A 19687-nucleotide genomic window follows, 5' to 3' on the forward strand; every position below is an offset into this window, starting at 1 on the left:
ATATTACTCATAAAGCTTATAATTAGTTATTTGTTATCTCAGACAGCTCATTATTCGAATGCTTATTTTACGCCTAACGAGACTAAATGGTCAGGAAGCACAGGGAGGACTTTGCATTGCCTCCAGGGTCGAAGTTGATGCTCACTTTGGTGAGCTACAGCATTTATTCAACACATATTGAAGCCTACACAGTACACTTACTAAAACAAATCAAATTTCAACAGCCGTTTGCTCTGAGCGCATTTCTCACTCTCTCGACCGACCACACAATTGATCAACCCACACCACTCTACTCCGATTACATATGCAAATACAGTTGTAACATCTTCAATGTTGTTACTTCATCACTCACTCCGACCAATGGTGAAACTTCATCACTGAGGAAACTATCCTGAGCCTGACTGACGAATTAGCAGAAGTACTGAGCTACATTGAGAAGCCATACCAGCTCTGCTACAGCTCTGCACTGCGCGACAGAATTTTTATGCTATTGCAATTTTTGACTCACCTTCCTGTCAGATAAAATCCACCGTCAATGTAACCTAACACCATGTAGTAATGTATTAATGGAAATGAAGGGGTTGTTGGGTTAGTAATCACATCTGTTGCCCTCTGTTTCAGTCACACTTTTCTATTTTCATTATAGTTAGGTTTGCAGTTTATGAGCGAATCAGGGCTTTTTCGACCAATGATTCAAATCATCAAGGTTTGGGGGAAAGTCCTACCAATATCCAGTTGTCATCTGACTTTAAGTAAGATGGAGAACAAGATAATTTACTAAAATGTCAAAACTGTTGTTAAGTTGGCAGTGTTAGTTAAAATACAGAATTAGAACATGGGGGGGAAACTATTAACAATGAGCACAAATCTGTAATCTTATTTGTATTGTGAGTTTTTCTCTGTACTGACCTTCAGCTCCCAGTGAAAGGTCATCTTCAAAGCTGCAGCCGTTCTTCGGCGCTCCTGTTCTCACACACACACACACACACACACACAAAGTACACACACAAAGCCGTAAAGTTGTGAAATACCTTAAGTAACATATCCATAGTAACAAGGGCGGAGAGAAATTGAACTGCCAATTCTGAGACGTAACCACTAACGGTAACAAAACCAAAATTCAAGTATTTAGTCATAAACCAGAGTCCCCCAAAGTGTCTTAACAAGTTTGTGGCCTCGCAATGTAATAAATAAACAACACACACAGAAAATGTGGATTACCTCTGCTGGGAGAAGCACTCTGATCATCTAGAGAGGCTCCAAGGGGAGTCCTGGTCAAGAGACAAAGAGACAGAGTTACGAATCAACCCAAAACATAAATTGACCATGAAAAGCATAAATATGCAACAGACTGTCAGTGTGTATGCTTATATAGGAAATATTTGATGCCAGTGTGTTTCAATGCTCATTATTTTATGCATACATTGGGCTAGTTTAAAATAACTGTAGAAACAGTCCAAACCAGGCTAGACTTGCAAACAACAAATTAGGCTACAACATCTATCCCAGGCTAACTCCTGATCAAACAACAATCCCATGCCAACCCCTGGTCATTACAAAGCAAATTTAATTCACACTATTTCCTGGTTGATAAAATGCTAAACATTCCAGCAAACTAGCCCATCGTATCAAACTAACTATCCAAATCCTACACCAGGTCAGTCTAATTCCATGTTGTTCAATGCCCATTAGCCCACGTGGAGTACTGAACTACGTTTACTATTAAACGTTAAGTGCGTGTCGGTTGAGGTATAGCTTTCCCACACTACTAGTCAGACTAAGAATAACTATCCCAATAGTAAAAGTATCTCCCAATCAGGTGAAGGCCAAGTATCCCAGCCCTAACTGCAGATAAGGCAAAGGAAAAGTGACCCCTAAGCTGACCACCTGTCTGGCAAAGGTTAACCATCCCAATATTTGCTGCCGGTCAGGTGAAGGCTTAGTAACTAAGGCTAGCTGCCTTTCCGGCTAAGGCTAAGTAACGCAGGGTAACTGCCTGCTGGGTTAAGAATAAGTAATACAGGGAAACTGCCTGCCTTGATAAGGCTGTCAAAACTATCCCAGTGCTAACTGCCTGCGGGCTAAGGCTTAGTAACCCAGGCTAACTGCCTGTCAAGTGAAGGATAACTATTACAAAGTAAGCCGTCTGTCAGGCAACTGCTAACTATTCCAGGCTAAAATCTGGTCAGACAAGGCTACCTATTGTAGTCCACTATTGACCAGGCAAGACTAAGTATCCAAGGCAGTTTTTGGTACCCATTCCAGGTGTCCTACTGACCAGACTAGTCGTCCCAGGTTAACTAGCTGACAGCTCAGGCAGGTTGACAGTGGCAGAAAGCTATCGGGTCTGAGCTGCTGTCTGCAGCCGAACGCTGGGAACACTGAGCAGTTACACAACCTGACACTCTTATCAATGGGACAAACTTCCTGCCACCATTTAACACACAGAAACACACACACGCACAAATTGTTGTGCAACAGTGCGCAGCCGCAGTGTTTCCTACTTCTCCTAATTTCCTTCGGCAGCCATGTTGGCCTGAAGCCCCTGCCCTGTGTCTGTTGCTATAGTAACCTGTGATTCTGCTTCTGCTGGTCATGTTTCCACGGTGACGTTACAGAAGACACGTCAGAGTGCTGTAGAGCCACAGGGTTGTGAGTGACAGCAGAGAACACTCTGTGTGTGTGTGTGTGTGTGTGTGTGTGTGTGTGTGTGTGTGTCTGTGATAACAGTATTGACACAGCAAGAGAAACCCCTCCTCTGTTTACTCTCCATTCTTTTTTCTGCCTTTCTTTCCGTCCTCTGTCAGCTTCTTCCTGCTTCTTTCCCTCTTTCTTCGCCTGAACAACTCTGTGCCCTATCTCTGGGCGTTGGTCTGCTCCCTTTGTGTGTGTGTGTGTGTGTGTGTGTGTGTGTGTGTGTGTGTGTGTGTGTGTGTGTGTGTGTGTGTGTGTGTGTGTGTGTGTGTGTGTGTTGTATGCCTAGGTGTTGGCAGTGTGGTTCAACGTCAGCAGATGATAACACTGCTACTAAACACACACACACACACACAACACACACACACACACACACACACACACACACACACACACACACACACACACACACACACACACACACACACACACACACACACACTCCAGACACAAGGACAACGTCAGTCAGGATCTTAAGGACCATATCCCATATGTTTCATATTTTGGTCCATGAAAAACTAAGTCTGTTTACTGTACATTCTTGCTGATCATTTTCAAATAATTCATCAGTTTTGTGATTGATTTTCTTCCTTCTAAGCAGTCACTGGTTTCAATTTCTAAGGAAATCAACCGTCAGTAACTGGCGGCATTCAACATTTCTTATCATCAAGTGCAGATTGTTCTGACAAGTCACATATGAGATGCGGCAAACAGGCTAAAACAAGTCATAAAAACTTTGGTATGGTCCTTTAATCAGGTGGTGAATGGATACTTTACCTGCATTCAATCAGCCAGCTGGTGATGTTGTTAGGAACTCGCCCTGACATAGAGAGACAGACGAGCATGTCAAAGCCAGCAGATGCTGTGTGCAACCGTAATTACAACATGCTGTAAAAGCAAATAAAGCTGTGCTAGTCTTGGGGATGTAACTCAACATGTCAGCTGATTATGGTCTTTGTGGCTGCAGCTATTCATTTTTCTCATTATCATTCAATCTATTACCAATCAATCAATATTTTTGTATGTTAACATCATAATAAATGTATAGCTGTTTGGTTGAGGGCCCCAGACCCAGGATACCTACCTTGCCTAACGATTAAGTCTAGCCCTGGTGTCTTTGCAGAATCAGAGTGCATTTCACTGGTGTTACTGACCATAAGTAGCTGCGTCCTTGGTGTGTGATGCAACAACTCTATGTCATGGCAGGTGTATTGCTGAGGACCCAAGAAAGTGCAGTGTCGAGTGTAAAGGAGTTTTTATGAGTGGCTTATGAGAAAGCTGCAAGCAGCAACACCAAAGGTCAAGAATTCAGCCCGTTCTGAACAGGCCCATTTGCACTAGTTTTGTAAAGCTGGAACGAGTGAATGTTTAGCATTTTTTTCCCGGTAACTGAAAAACAATTGATTATTAAAGTCCAAGTATCCAAAAGTTGTTTATAATTAAAGTGAGAAATCCACTTAGTGACTTGAGAGGATTGTGCATGTTTAAACAAGAGTAAGAGTCTGCAGCCATGCCAGTAGCTCTGTGATGATGTCTTTAGACACAGCTGTACTTTAGTTAAATGCTAATGCAAACATGCTCACAATGACAATGCAAACATGCTGATGTTCAGCAGGTTTACTGTTTACTGTGTTCGCCATGTTAGTTTAGCGTGTCACTATGATAACATTTGCTCACTAGCACAAGACACAGAGTACAGCTGAGGCTGTTGAAAAAGTTAATTAGGTTTACAGGTATTGGGTCATAAATCAAAGTACTGGAAAAATTCTAATTTTGACCTGATGATAGCGTTTAATGTAAAGTTGTGGAAACACCAAAGTCATTTTACAATTTATCCTGAGGGGGACAAAAAGTTCTTCCAAATTTCTTGGCAGTCCATCAAATAGTTGTGGTGACACGAATTGTCAAATGTAAACCTCATGGTGGCTCTAGAGGAAAAGTCAGGGGGTCACTGAGATTCAAACTCTGGGCATCATGGACACCTGTACAGCATTTCATGACACTCCATCAAATAGTTTTTGAGATAGCTTAGCCCGGACCACCCAACGGGCTAAAAGCAAAGGGTGAGAATTCATGTATTTCAGTTAAAGGGATGAATTGATGGAAAAGTTGTAATGAAGAACTGAAGTGAGCATGATTTAAGTTGGTTGTTTACTGCAAAAAGGGTAGGCGTGATAAACTGCAGCTTCAGCCTAAATCTTCAGTCTGCAAAAAATCTTGTTTTGTTGGATTGTACTGTTTTCTACTGTATTCAAATTGTTGTAAAGAGTAGTACCAATATTAAGTTATGCACATTTACAGGGTAATAGGAATGCATCAATATCTCCCAGTTTTCTTAAAGCAGCATGTAGGCTTGCTTGGCTGTTATCCGCCAGTAAACCGAGTAGAAGAAGTAGAGGTTGCAAACGGGGGAAAAAAAAAAGTCGCCTTGGCCATCTAACCCATGTACGACAGAAAATGGAGAGAGGTCTTCAGGAATTAGTTTCAATAGGGTTAATTCTAATTGTTATATCATGTGAGCTAGTAATGGCCACATTTTATGTTGTCCCGAGACGAAGACTAGCATTCACACGTTATGGTGGTTGCAGAAAATGTAATTTTCTCACCAAAAATATAGGTTTTGCTTTTTAAGAATACAGTTAACATTTAAGATTAAAATACACAGTAACAACAGTCTAAGCTCAGTCTAACCTGGTTCTTCTGAGGGTCTTTGTTCTTGGCCTTCCGTCTGGTTCTGTTCGGGCCCCTGGGGGCCACAGCTCTCTGCTTCTGATTCTTGCCACGTGGAGTCTTTGCTCTGGGCCCAGGCCCGACGCCGCAGAAAGGCTAAGCTGCAGTTTGACTGCACTCTGGGATCTGAGGATCAATCAAGCACACAATCTGTCAAACAGCATGACCACTATTAAGTCATCAATCAGGTTTGGCAGGTACTCAACCTGACAAACAGAAACCACAACTGATTCAATACAAACACACACAGCAGGTGAGTCGGGCGGAGCGATCACATGCAACCATGTCCTGCATTTCTAGGTAACCGAGATAGCTAATTATTCCAACTGTTTATCCCTTACTTATAGCTAACCATTCTAACTGTTTATCCTTACTTATAGCTAACCATTCCAACAGTATCCTTTCTTTTTAGCCAATAATAACAACTGTTTATCCTTACTTATAGCTAACCATTCTAACTGTTTATCCGTTTCTTTTTAGCTAATAATAACAACTGTTTAATAACAATGTAATATTAGATTGAATCTAATATATTCAAAGACTTACTGTGGCAATGTAAATCTGTCATCTGAGGTTACATTTTTATGAACTTTGACACACAAGTTGCACCGTCAAGTGATAGCCGTCCATCAAAACCAGGGATAAACAGCCTCATCTGTCTGTTGACTAAATGTTTATCCGTAACTATTAACTAATTATTCCAACTGTTCATATATTACTATTAGCTAATTATTCCATCTGTTCATCCGTTACTTTACTTTATTATTCCCACTGTTTATCTGTTACTTTACTTTATTATTCCCACTGTTTATACGTTACTTTTAGCTTATTATTCCCACTGTTTATACGTTACTTTTAGCTTATTATTCCCACTGTTTATACGTTACTTTTAGCTTATTATTCCCACTGTTTATCTGTTACTTGTACCTAACCATTCCAGCTGTTTAAATCTGTTCCTTTTAGCTTACCATTCCAACTGGTTACCCGTTAGTTTTTACCTTATTATTTCAACTGTTTATCAGTTAATGCTACTTTTAGCTAACTATTACAACTGTTTATAGTCACTTGCTTTGACTGTTTATCCATTTTTTTATTTCCCTAAACAACTAGTTGTTACTTTAGTTTATTACTTTTAGCAAACTATTGCAACTGTTTAAAAGGAAAATCTTAAGGTTTTCAACCGCCTTTGTATCATAGCAATATGAGTGGTATGTGCAAATGAACAATATTTTGCTTCCGGGATACCAGCATGCAGAGCTTCCCACACCACCCACACTGCAATGATACAAAGCCAAAGTTTCCCTTGATGTAAGATGACCCACCTGGAGCAATGTTGGTGTCCATTCCCAGAGGTCCACTCTCCATATCTACCTGTGTCTGGTTGAAGCCAGTCAGTGAGAGGACTCTACAGCAACATTAGCAACAGGTAAAACCCCTGGAGAGACAGAGAAAGACAGATCCTATTTATTAATGTATTGGTTCATCTTACAGGAACAGTAGACGATAATATAATTGTGTAAATGTGGCAGATGAAGTCAAAAGGCTTTTTTTTTAATCTGTAGAACCTGGACAGATGTTACAAAGTCACAAAATAATAAAACAACATCAAATTTAAGATACTGAAAGAGTTTATAAGAATGCAGAACAACAACAACAACAACATGAGAAGAGAAAATTGATTAAAAGGTAATATATATGTATATATAGCTGACACTGATTAATGAATTTCTTAAAATGAGGGATGAAACAGAGTGAAGATGTTTTATGGTGAGGTGAGAAGCTGAGAGGTGGACACACACACACACACACACACACACACACACACACACACACACACACACACACACACACACACACACACACACACACACACACACACACACACACACACACACACACACACACACACACACACACACACACACACAGCATTTAAAAAAAAATCCAGTTCTGAGCTTTAATCCAGTTCATTGTACTTAAGTTGAGAGCTACTTGCCAAATTGCAGGTGATATGTTCACGTTTTCATGAAAGCGCATTAAAACTTGTATTGAGAATGGGTTAAACACAAGGCTTTACTTCAAACAGGAAACGAGTTTGATGAAAGAACATTGTGGAAACAACTTGTTTGGTAGTTGACATCAACATGAGGTTCTGGGCCAGAAAGTGAAAGAGCTCTGTTTTGTTTTCATCCACTCTCAGTAAACTTTTAACATAACATAACTTTTATTGGATAGAGGCAGAGATGCAGGGATTCTAGTTTCTGGGGAATCTACATGATTTAATCTGATTTCTTGCGAAATCTGAGCCGGTGGCCCAAATGACAAGCATCAAGAATAACTACATAAACATAGGCAATCTTGGTCTTGTTTACTTATGTAGGTCATATAGAGTGTATGAATTTGAGACTGTTTCATAACAAGTTAAAAGTACCTCACGTTTAAGTAACATTTAGAGAACTTGTTCATTGTGGCGTTGCAACTTTTACTTCAGTAAAGAGTCTGAATACCTTTCCCAGCTACTGGTTTTTTCCAGTAGCTCATCTGTCAAATTTTCGGTGTCTAATTGTCCATCAACACACCAACAGGGAGTTTTCCTAACAGGTACCACACAATGATAACAATAATTTGACAAAAAAAATAAAGGGGAGTGTATGTTGACTTTGATGTATCGTCCGTCTGAAACAAGCTTCAAGTCTCTGCCAGTTGATTTAGCATAGAAATTAAGTGAAACGAGGGGAAGTCAATGTGAACACTGATGACTCATTTGGAAAATAATCAGCAGTAACAGATGGTGCCTGACCAAAAACACTGGTTCAATTAATGCAACAGGATTTATCACTAAGAACTGTCACTGTTGAATAAAATCATTCATTGTTTCAATTTTGAATGAGTCAGGAAGGCAATTTCTTCACATATGATTTAATTAAAAATATAAATAAATATAAATATACAAACATAATTAATATTTTCATTATATACAGTGTGGATTAATTTCAAGATTAATATATTAACTTTTAGGTCTATAAAATAGCAGAGAATGCTAAACAGAAGCTCTGCGCGTTCAAGGTGAAGTTTGAAATGTAATTTAATTCCTAAACCTTTCAGCACAAGCTATTTTAGTAGAGGTATATGTGAAGATTTGCTGCTTAACGGCAAACATAATCAAATCAATAAAAAGACAATTTGTTGGTAGCAACTGTATCGAATCTTTTGGCCGAAACTCCTTCAGCTTAGTCTCACAGGCGAAAGGCTGGCTGAGGCCCAGCAGCCGGCCTTCAGCCGACGGTTGATACAAATGGGAACAAGATCACAGTTTACTACTGAGGAAGACCAAATGCTGTTGTAAACAGAAGTGTAATAATAGGGAATTTGGCTGTATGGTTGCTAATAATAGCTAGCATGGAAATACAGACACAAAGTCAATTTTATAAATAAAATTTAAAAAAAATCGAGATTACATAATGAGGGGAGAAAGCTAGAACACAGAGTATCCATACAGAGTCACAGACTGGAGTAGAAGGATGCCGGAGAAAAAAAGAGGAGCATGAAGCCAAATTTGACGTGTGAAGCAGGAAATGGGTGTTTAGGCTGAATAACAGAACAACTTCCTGTCCGAGATACAGAGAGAGAGATACAGAGAGAGAGAGAGAGATAGAGAGAGAGAGCGATATGGGAAGGATTGATCTATTTTTAGATTTCTCTCAGATATGCAAAACAAACTGGAATGTCAGAAAACAAACAAAAACAAACACAAGGACAGTGTGCAGAGAGCGAGTCCTCTGCAGCCATCACTACTCTCTGTAGGCATCCTTCACCCCTTACATCTGTCTTTTTAGTATCAAACACTCCTGTAATCTTAAAGAGGGCTATACAGGGTTCATCGTGTCGTTCTTTACAGAGAGGAGTATCTGCGTTTGGATTGGATTCTGGGGGTTAATAAAAAATTAAATTGAGGTAAAAGTTTTCGTAGTGGAGAAAAGGGTTGGTTGGCTTGTTTGGTATATTAAGATATTTAATTGACTCTCACTAGGGAAGTTAACCATTAACCAACAATAAGAATTTTGACTAATGAACGCTATCAGTTAAAAAGTTAGAAGAAATTAAAAAAAAAAAGCTTGTTTGGCTTGTCACTTAAGGGAGAATTGTTGAGCCTGCCCTGGGCTCGTTGCTGTTGCTAGCTTTGGGGTTAATTCGTCATAAAAATCAACTATCACATAAGAGAAGAGAGGAGAAGCAGGAATGATGTAATTTTTTCTTCAAAACCTATTAATGACTATTATTCTAATCTATCATTTATCGAAATAGTTGCAGATGTATTTTTTGAGTCGTAGCCCAGTTGCTTGAAAAGATTTTTGGCATTTATGGACTTTATGGTTGTTGTTATGTTACATCCTTAAGTTATGCTGTTTCAGTGTTATGTCAACACAAACAGTGATATTTGTTCTAACCTAAAACAAGTGCACGACTTATTAGTGTCATTCATCAAGCAAAAACACCAAACATTTCATGGTTCAAGCCTCTCAAATGAGAAAATGTTCTTTCTTTTTTTTTTTTATTAATTTAAATTAGTTTAAAAGTGTATATTAATAGTATCGAGGTTTGTATTGGTTGGACTAAACAAACATGGTGAATGTGTGACTTTATGCTCCTGGTTTTTAAAGACATTCATCACTGTTTTAAATGCATCAATTAACCAAGGAAATAATCAGCAGACGAATCCGTTATGATAATAATCAATAGTACCAGTTCTATGCAAAAAAATGTACCCCGCCTCAACCAACAACACTTTAAAATCACGCTTTGATAATAATGCATTAGCAATAATGCATTAACGCCATTTCTTTTCATTTTTTAATACCTAAGTAATTAAAAGATGTACTTGAGTACATTTTCCTAATCACGTACTTTTACTTAAGTAACATTTTCAATGCAGGCCCTTTTACAACAAAGTATTTTCACGTTGTGGTATTAGTACATTTACTTAGGTTCTGGATTACTTCCTCCACCAATGGCACCACAGCAAAAAAGATATAAAACAGTGAGGATTTCTGCTTCTCTCTGTTTTACATAATCGTAAATCAAATGTCTGAGAGCAGATGACCCACTGACTGCCGACTGTGACACAAACCAGACTCAAGAGGTCACGACTTACAGTCTGTTTCCTGCAACCTGAACACAGCAGACCCTCTTAAAACTTCATCTCACTGACGGTGATCAAACGGACTAAAAGAGCGTGGAAGTGAGGACCAAAGCATGTTTACATCTGTGCTACAGTAAACTGCAGGATGTCACCCTGGAAGTTCAAAGAGAAGCTGAACAAAGGCTCTACTTATATCCTTATGTGCACCGTGCAGTCATGACACATAAAGCAGTAGTAGAAAACCATTACAGTTACTCCATTGCTGTAATTGTTCTTAAGTATTTTTGTTGTATGCTTCTTTACTCCTCTACTCCACTACATTCCAGAGGGAAACATTGCAGCAACATTTTTGTATCCTTGATATTGTTTTTGTGAGGTTTTCTAGTACGAATGCTCCAACTAAGGGGATTTAACTTGTGGTTAAGGGCTTGTTTCATCCTGATTATTGCCATCTGTTCACAAAGAGGACATCAAATGTGATTTTAATTCATTAATTGTTTGAATCACTTCCAAGCAAAAAAACAAAACAGTTTTGATTTGGTTCCAGCTTCCTCAAATGTGACGATCTGAAGCGTTTCTTTGTCGTTTGTTGGGGCTTATAATTGGCATTTCTGACATATGACAATTACAGACATGTTTTAAGACTAAATAATTGATTAACTAATCAAGAAAATAATCAACAGATCACTGTACTGTTTACTACAATACATCAATTTGACTTTTATAGTTACTAGTTATTCTTGACATAAAGAAACATGTTAAAATAGCACTACACTACTGATATAGCACTATACTACTGATATACCCAATTGTATACAAAATATATAAAATTTCTCATTGACAAACTACAACATTAAAATGCTCTTTTATTCCCTAGTGATAAAAACAGAACAATATTAGATTAACATAACTGAAAGAAGCCATTCTGCATACTGATACTGAGATACGTTAAGTTCATTTTCTGATCATACTTTGGTACTTTTACTTAGATAACATTTGTATTCATGACGTTTACTTGTAATGGCGTCTTTTTAGTCTGTGGTATTTCTACTTTTACTTAAGTAAAGGATCTCTGTGACATAACTGTACAATCGCGAGTGAACTGTGTTGCTTTTTTTGTTCCAACATCAACCATCAGAGGGATACGTCTTCTCTCTTCAAACAATCAGCTGATCAGAACATGTAGACTTTGGGAGTGGCAGCATTCTACCGGTTAAACTTAAAATTATCGTTTTGATAGTTTTGATTCAGAGTCTTTGGATTGAGTAATTCATAAAAAATAAGGTGTGCCTTATTGTGTCAGAATATATAACACTGATAGGAGTCATTCTGCAGCATAGCAAGTAGTTTCGATGCTTTAAGTACATTTTGCTGATAATATTCCTGTATTTTTATTTTAGTAAAAATTGTAATTTGTTCAGTTATATTACAATATTTTTACAGTGTGGTTCATTTATTTTTTCTTCAGTTAAGGATCCTAGGACTTTGTCCACTGCTGTTAATTAATTGACACAATACTCTGTAGATTAAATAATGAAAATAAAGCTGTCATTGTGTGAACTACACAGATAATCTAGAAAACAAACTTTGTGGTGGAGGAAGTATTCAAATAATTTACTGTAAAAGTAAAAGTAGTAATACCACAACATAAAAACATTATATTGGAAGTAAAAGTCCTGCTTTTGATAAGTTATAAAATAAAGAAATATTAGGAACAAAATGTACTTAAAATACCAAAAGGGCTCATTATGCAAAATCCACTTTCATTGTTTTATAACTATATTTTTGGGATAATTATTGCAAATGTATAACCATGTCAGCCGTGCATTAATGTTGTAGTTGGTCGAGGTATTTAATTCATTAATATACTGTTGGGCAGCTTATTCTAATAATGCATCATCTTCCACAAGATGGACACATGTTTGGTGTGTAAAGTCTTCAAAAGTAACTATAGAGCAATATTTCTCTCTGAAATGCAGGTTGAGAACGTATTCAGGTCATTTACTGAAGTTAAACACTGTAAACATATTCCTTCATTGAACATTGTTGATCATTGATGGTTTGAAAATAGTAAAAAATGTCGTCACAATTCTCCAAAGTGACATCTTCACAGACTGATACCAGAAGCACAAAATAAATAAAAATTAGTGATTGAAATAATTGAAATGAAAATCAACAATTTCTAACATTCGGGAGGCCTGAACCGTGAAATGTTTCTTAATGAATTCTTTATTAAGGATTTCCAAAATAACTTCCAAAATATTTTATGGTCAATGACTAATTGATTACTCATTTGAGCTTCACTATACAGTTGTTTAGCAAAAATATACTTTTTCATAGATTCACCGTCTGTTTTGTGTCTTAAACTCTTAATTTGTTGGGTAACTTAAGGTGTAGTGAAGATAAAGTACAACACTGCCCTCGGAAATAGTAAAGTATAAAGACTCAAGTAGCCTGAAGGACAAGTCCCAGTGCTCCAGTACCGCTGGTAGACTGGATGTACTTCCATCACTGCCAAGCTACAAGACACATGATGAATTGTATCACTTTAACTTTAAATATCTGCCTACTCTTAAATTGAAAAGTAAGCAACATTATTATTTGATCCCAGCCTTAACTTGCTCGTCCTGTTTCGTCCCTGTTGTACTGACAGCAGTAAACTCTCCTCAGAACCCGAAACACCGGCAGTGCTTCTCACTGAGCCTCCAACAGGCCGTGTTGTGGTTCTACTATGATCAGATAATATAGCTTCTCACCGTCATGCTCCTCCGCTGCTTATGTCTCCGTTCCCAAACTGTCAAACTTGTCCAAACTTTGTCTGAAAACACACCAACATTCCTGCTTCCGCTTCCTGAAACCTGCGGGAGGAGAAGGGGGCGTGTCCTCAAGGAGGGGCTGCCGGCGAGAAACAGCGACACCTAGCGGCCGCCGGACGCAGTACACGCAGGACGGTCATAGTACTCACACATGTTTTACTTACAGTTAAAGTTAAAGACAATTCAAATTTTTGAAGAAATAAATACTGCTGTTATTGCTGTAAACTGCTGCTGTTGTTGTTAGAAAAACAAGCTGTTGTATAATGTGTGCGGAAAGATAAGATAAGATAAGATAAGATAAGATAAGATAAGATAAGATAAGATAAGATAAGATAAGATAATCCTTTATTAGTCCTGCAGTGGGGACATTTGCAGGCTTACAGCAGCATAGAGTTAAAGTGCACACAAGAGACATAGTAGAAGAAGACAAGATAAAAGATGAAAAATAAAAATAAAATAAAACAAGTATTATAAATAAGCAATAAAAAAAAAACAGTAGAAAAAACAACAATAACTGAAATATTGTATTTACAGACAGAGAAAAAAACAACAACTATTTTAACTATTTTTAACTTTTTTAACTATTATTGCACAGTGTAATGTGTAATGTATTGCACAGGTTTTTGTAGAAATGATGGGAAATAGTAATATCATTAAGTAATACTTAAATCAACTAAATTAATGTTATATTTTGAGGGAGACGGATGGATAAATGGATCAATGTATCATCCAAATGAAAGAAAGAAAGAAACAGTGTGTGGTGACTTGATATTTTAGTACTTTTCTTTAACCACCAGATGGAACCAAACACCTTTAAAACTATTTTAATGAGCCACTGCTTCTAATGCATCCGTTATGATCCAACAGCTGCCAAACACATTGATAAAAAACGTGGGTTTTTTCGACGTTATTAAAATAATTTCTCAGATTAGTCATTTCGTAAACAGGAAAACAGAATCACCAGGATAGAAAAAATAATTTCACTATTTCTGATAATTCCAGAAAGTAAAATAAAATATTTTGGATTGATACTGAACTTACTTTTAAACCACACACAAATCACATCAGAAAAAGTGAATTCATGTATTAATCGTTTCACACAATTTATTGTGTGGATACTGGACTCCACTGACATTGTTTATTAAAATACCAATGGTCTTCTTCCCAGTGTCATACACAACGTTCTCTGCAGATTCCTTTGTTAACTTGATCTTTTCCTCATTGGTATATTATTTAACTGTCATTATAGCTTAAAACAATATTTGTACCTTTTTTGTTATTAGCTCTGTCAAAAGCCTGCACATAATTGTTATCTTCATATATATTTTATTCTCTTACCCTAAAACAAATAACTTGTGTTTTCAGTAATTCTATCACTGCTTGCTTATAAGTAGTTTGATTGTGTTTCTTGTGAGAGTATCTATCCTACGGTCTCGTTCGTTTGGTTATAAGTTCATTGTTTTATTTGTTCTGATGCAGCATTATTGTTTAATATTTTGTCTTGTTTTCAGCTTGTTCATGTGATTTAAACCTTAGTACATAAACATTGAATTAATGGTTTATAACACACTATAATGTTATTGGAAGCACCAATATGTGTTTATTAAAGTTTTACCAAGCAATAAAACTCCTCCTCTGGGCACCCAGGCCGCTGTTTAAACACATGATGAATAACAATATAGTAAAATATAGTTGTATTAATATAAAACATGTCTTCATTGGAGAATTTACTGAACATTAAAAAACTCTTCATGTATATCTGCTTATAACTACATTATTTTGTATTATAAACCATTTATTGAATGTACATATACTGCTAATAGAAGCTAGATATAAGGTTCAATTAAAGTGTTATTTAAATAATGACTAATTAAATGAGTTAAAGTTTAAAAGTTAATCATAATATAAGACACTGTTTGCTCTCCAAGAGGTACTACCGTGTAAGTGTGTGTGTGAGGTGTGTGTTGAATTTCCATTGGCTGCTTTTTTGTATTTATGAATAGGTTAATCTGACCTTCTCCACACACACACCACCTGCAGTATGGAATGATACTTCTTATTCAACAGCGAGTTGCTCTGTTCGTTCACTTTGTTTTGAATAAGAAATTATTTCTCTCCCTTGAATTATTTCCACCTCACTACTGTTTAATCAAAAGTTCAAACCCTTCTTCATTCTTGTTTCTTTCTCTTGATAAACGTCTGTAAAATAATTGAATCCCTAGATGTCTTAATCCATTGAAACTGTAGATGTAAATATATTCAAAGCCTGTTACAGCTTTGGTTGCACTGAAAACCGTCAAATCAAACTGTGACATCTGTGTCTCTTGTTTTGGATATCTATAAGTTAATTCTTGACAAATTCTGCCAACTTCAAGTGTTATAGAATAAACTTACATCATTCAATGTTATACTCAGAATTCATGAGCAGCACAGAGTTATATATTCATGAATCCTAAACAGAACAGCAGAGAGACCGATGGATTGATTTTGTGTTAACCATTAGCTGCCAGAGGATCCACGCTGGTGGGACAGACACACCGGTCCTCTAAAGTTGCCTGGTAACTTCCTAGCAACCGGTATAGCGTCACCATAGCAACCTCTTCGCTGGAGAACAGCCTGGTCCAAAGTCTGCTCCTTCTGCTCGATTGGTCAGAGCGACTAAACTCAACCAGACTGACTCAGTATATGTTGACCATGATGTGAACTGATGGGACAAGCCCCTCCTTCTGCCGGGATAAGCCACGCCTACTGGTTTCCTTCATTGTCTGCCGCCTTTTCTTTTAGCATGCAGTCGATGTAGCTAGCGTTAACAGGCTACAAGCTAACGTTTAAACGGATCAAAAGTTATGATAGAAAAGAGCTAGCTGTCATTTCATAAGGAAAAGTGCTCTGACGTCGTTGGTGTGTCGGAGGAGGGGCTTCTGAAGCTGTTCAACCCCCAAACTAGCACTTCTACTAGCGCCTTATCTAGCAGCGCTGCAAGGCTGTACACAGTGCTTCTTTCAGCTAAATGCTAATATTAGCATGCTAACATTCTCAAAATGACTATGCTAACATTCTAATGTTCAGCCGGTATTAAGTTTACCCTATTCGTCTAGTTTGTTTGTATGCTAACATTTGCTAATAAGCACTTATCAAATTAGGCCTACGGATGAGGCTGATAGGAATGTCAACATGTTCCAGGTATTTCGTCATACACCAAATTATGTGAGAAGTTGCAGGAACACCAATGTTTTTAGAATTCATCATGCACATAAATGTGTGTACCAAATTCTGCGTCAATCCGTTCATTAATTGCGGAGACATTTCACACAAAACCTCACGGTCGCACTTCAATGGATTCAAAGTTTGACCTTAGGGTTGCACAACACAAAAATTGATTGAAGATTGAAAGATCATCAAAATATTGCTATTCATCCTGAGGGGAACACAAATATCTGAAACAAATTAGCAGTCAATATAGTTCACTAAAAAACTAAATTACCAACCTGTTGGGGGTGCAAAGGAAATGTCAGGGGATCAGCATTATCATAAGGAGTCATCCTCTGGTGAACATGAATAATCTGTACTACATCTCATGAATATCCATCCAATAGCTGTTGAGATATTTCAGTCTGGACCAAATTGGTGATGGACCAACATCAATCTTTGAAACCTCTCCACTGACATGACTAAAACCTTGTATCAAACCAACAATCTTCACAGGTGTGGCTCAGCATCAGACAGTGGAAAAACTGGTTGGGGTTAGAGGTAAGGTCGAGTGCAGGTAAAGGTGAGAGGAAACATAGATCGACAGGGAGACTGACTTTGACACAACACCTGAACCTGCACCAGACAGATAGTACAGACGGTCATTTCAACCCCATCTCCACCTGGTTATCTGTAATCTGGATATTTAATCCGGATCACGAAGAACTCACATTAATGCAGGTGTAAATGCACCCAGAATGCATTGTAATCAGAATGCTACTGGATTGGCCACATATGAGGTGGTCCATGGTGATATTCTGTTTTTTCACATTTGTCTTCTTCTTCTACAACAATAATGATAGACCTTTACAATCTATCATATTATAATCATCACACACCTTCAATGATGTGCATTGTGTTCGTGTGTGCGCATGCGTGGCTGTATGTGGCGACAGATGGTCAACTTTACCTCACAAAGAGAGAGAGAGGGAGAGAGAGAGAGAGAGAGAGAGAGAGAGAGAGAGAGAGAGAGAGGAGAGAGAGAGAGAGAGAGAGAGAGAGAGAGAGAGAGAGAGAGAGAGAGAGAGAGAGAGAGATAGAGAGAGAGAGAGAGAGAGAGAGAGAGAGAGAGAGAGAGAGAGAGAGAGAGAGAGAGAGAGAGAGAGAGGAGAGAGAGAGAGAGAGAGAGAGAGAGAGAGAGAGAGAGAGAGAGAGAGAGGGAGAGAGAGAGAGAGAGAGAGAGAGAGAGAGAGAGAGAGGGAGAGAGAGAGAGAGAGGAGAGAGAGAGAGAGAGAGAGAGAGAGAGAGAGAGAGAGAGAGAGAGAGAGAGAGAGAGAGAGAGAGAGAGAGAGAGAGAGAGAGAGAGAGAGAGAGAGAGAGAGAGAGAGAGAGAGAGAGAGAGAGAGAGAGAGAGAGAGAGAGAGAGAGAGAGAGAGAGAGAGAGAGAGAGAGAGAGAGAGAGAGAGAGAGAGAGAGAGAGAGAGAGAGAGAGAGAGAGAGAGAGAGAGAGAGAGAGAGAGAGAGAGAGAGAGGGAGAGAGAGAGAGAGAGAGAGAGAGAGAGAGAGAGAGAGAGAGAGAGAGAGAGAGAGAGAGAGAGAGAGAGAGAGAGAGAGAGAGAGAGAGAGAGAGAGAGAGAGAGAGGAGAGAGAGAGAGAGAGAGAGAGGAGAGAGAGAGAGAGAGAGAGAGAGAGAGAGAGAGAGAGAGAGAGAGAGAGAGAGAGAGAGAGAGAGAGAGAGAGAGAGAGAGAGAGAGAGAGAGAGAGAGAGAGAGAGAGAGAGAGAGAGAGAGAGAGAGAGAGAGAGAGAGAGAGAGAGAGAGAGAGAGAGAGAGAGAGAGAGAGAGAGAGAGAGAGAGAGAGAGAGAGAGAGAGAGAGAGAGAGAGAGAGAGAGAGAGAGAGAGAGAGAGAGAGAGAGAGAGAGAGAGAGAGAGAGAGAGAGAGAGAGAGACAGAGAGAGAGAGAGAGAGAGAGAGAGAGAGAGAGAGAGAGAGAGAGAGAGAGAGAGAGAGAGAGAGAGAGAGAGAGAGAGAGAGAGAGAGAGAGAGAGAGAGAGAGAGAGAGAGAGAGAGAGAGAGAGAGAGAGAGAGAGAGAGAGAGAGAGAGAGAGAGAGAGAGAGAGAGAGAGAGAGAGAGAGAGACTCTTGGCCCCTGGGGCCGTTTTAATGACGTTCTCTCCATATGTCCCGTGCCGGGAGGGTGTGGCCTCGATATGCTAATTACCCCCCAGTGTGTGTGTGTGTGTGTGTGTGTGTGTGTGTGTGTGTGTGTGTGTGTGTGTGTGTGTGTGTGTGTGTGTGTGTGTGTGTGTGTGTGTGTGTGTGTGTGTGTGTGTGTGTGTGTGTATAAATGCAGCATCTCTCTCTCTCTCTCTCAGAGATCATCATCACACAGACGCGCGGGATGCGTGCAGTCTGACAGCAGAGACACGTTCATTACTCTATTATTAACAGGTACGTTCATTACTCTATTATTAACAGGTACGTTCATTACTATTATTAACAGGTACGTTCATTACTCTATTATTAACAGGTACGTTCATTACTCTATTATTAACAGGTACGTTCATTACTCTATTATTAACAGGTACGTTCATTACTCTATTATTAACAGGTACGTTCATTACTCTATTATTTACGTTCATTATTATTAACAGGTACGTTCATTACTCTATTATTAACAGGTACGTTCATTACTCTATTATTAACAGGTATATCTGATTGATAAATGATGTGTTCTGTGTAATCTCACCTTCAGGATGATAATTATGATTCATTATTTATACCAATATAATAATCCCTCAATGCTAATTTAAACCAGAGAATCTTTAACTCTGATTCAATCATTCCTGTCTTCTGTAATAATAATAATGAAGCTTATTTATCAAATAAACGAAGATTCCTTCATTTTTAAAGTCTAAATTCTTTTGAATTTTTTTAATTACATTTTTAATTTATTTCAATCTTATAACCCTTTTTTAAACTATTAATTTATTTTCGAAAAAAAGGAACCCGCTTTGTTTGGTCTTTTATTCAGTTACTTGTTGTTATTTGTGTTCGTCCCTCATGTCTGTTAATAACAGGGACCAGTCAGCAGAAACAACCCTTATCATGATAATAA

At 38.2% G+C, this 19687-nt stretch overlaps 1 protein-coding gene across 1 annotated transcript in view; it reads right to left on the reverse strand.

Moving 5' to 3' along the window:
• The window catches only part of itprid2 (ITPR interacting domain containing 2), a 36484-nt gene extending 23086 nt beyond the window's left edge, over positions 1–13398 (reverse strand). Inside the window, 6 exon segments of the mRNA XM_054615519.1 lie at positions 910–963; positions 1222–1271; positions 3472–3514; positions 5386–5550; positions 6747–6859; positions 13321–13398. Coding sequence (XP_054471494.1) covers positions 910–963; positions 1222–1271; positions 3472–3514; positions 5386–5550; positions 6747–6789 — 355 coding nt within the window. The 5' untranslated portion in view covers positions 6790–6859; positions 13321–13398.
• Between the last annotated feature and the right edge of the window lie 6289 nt (positions 13399–19687).

Source organism: Anoplopoma fimbria, chromosome 16 (assembly GCF_027596085.1).
Source record: "Anoplopoma fimbria isolate UVic2021 breed Golden Eagle Sablefish chromosome 16, Afim_UVic_2022, whole genome shotgun sequence".
Taxonomy (NCBI): Eukaryota; Metazoa; Chordata; class Actinopteri; order Perciformes; family Anoplopomatidae; genus Anoplopoma; species Anoplopoma fimbria.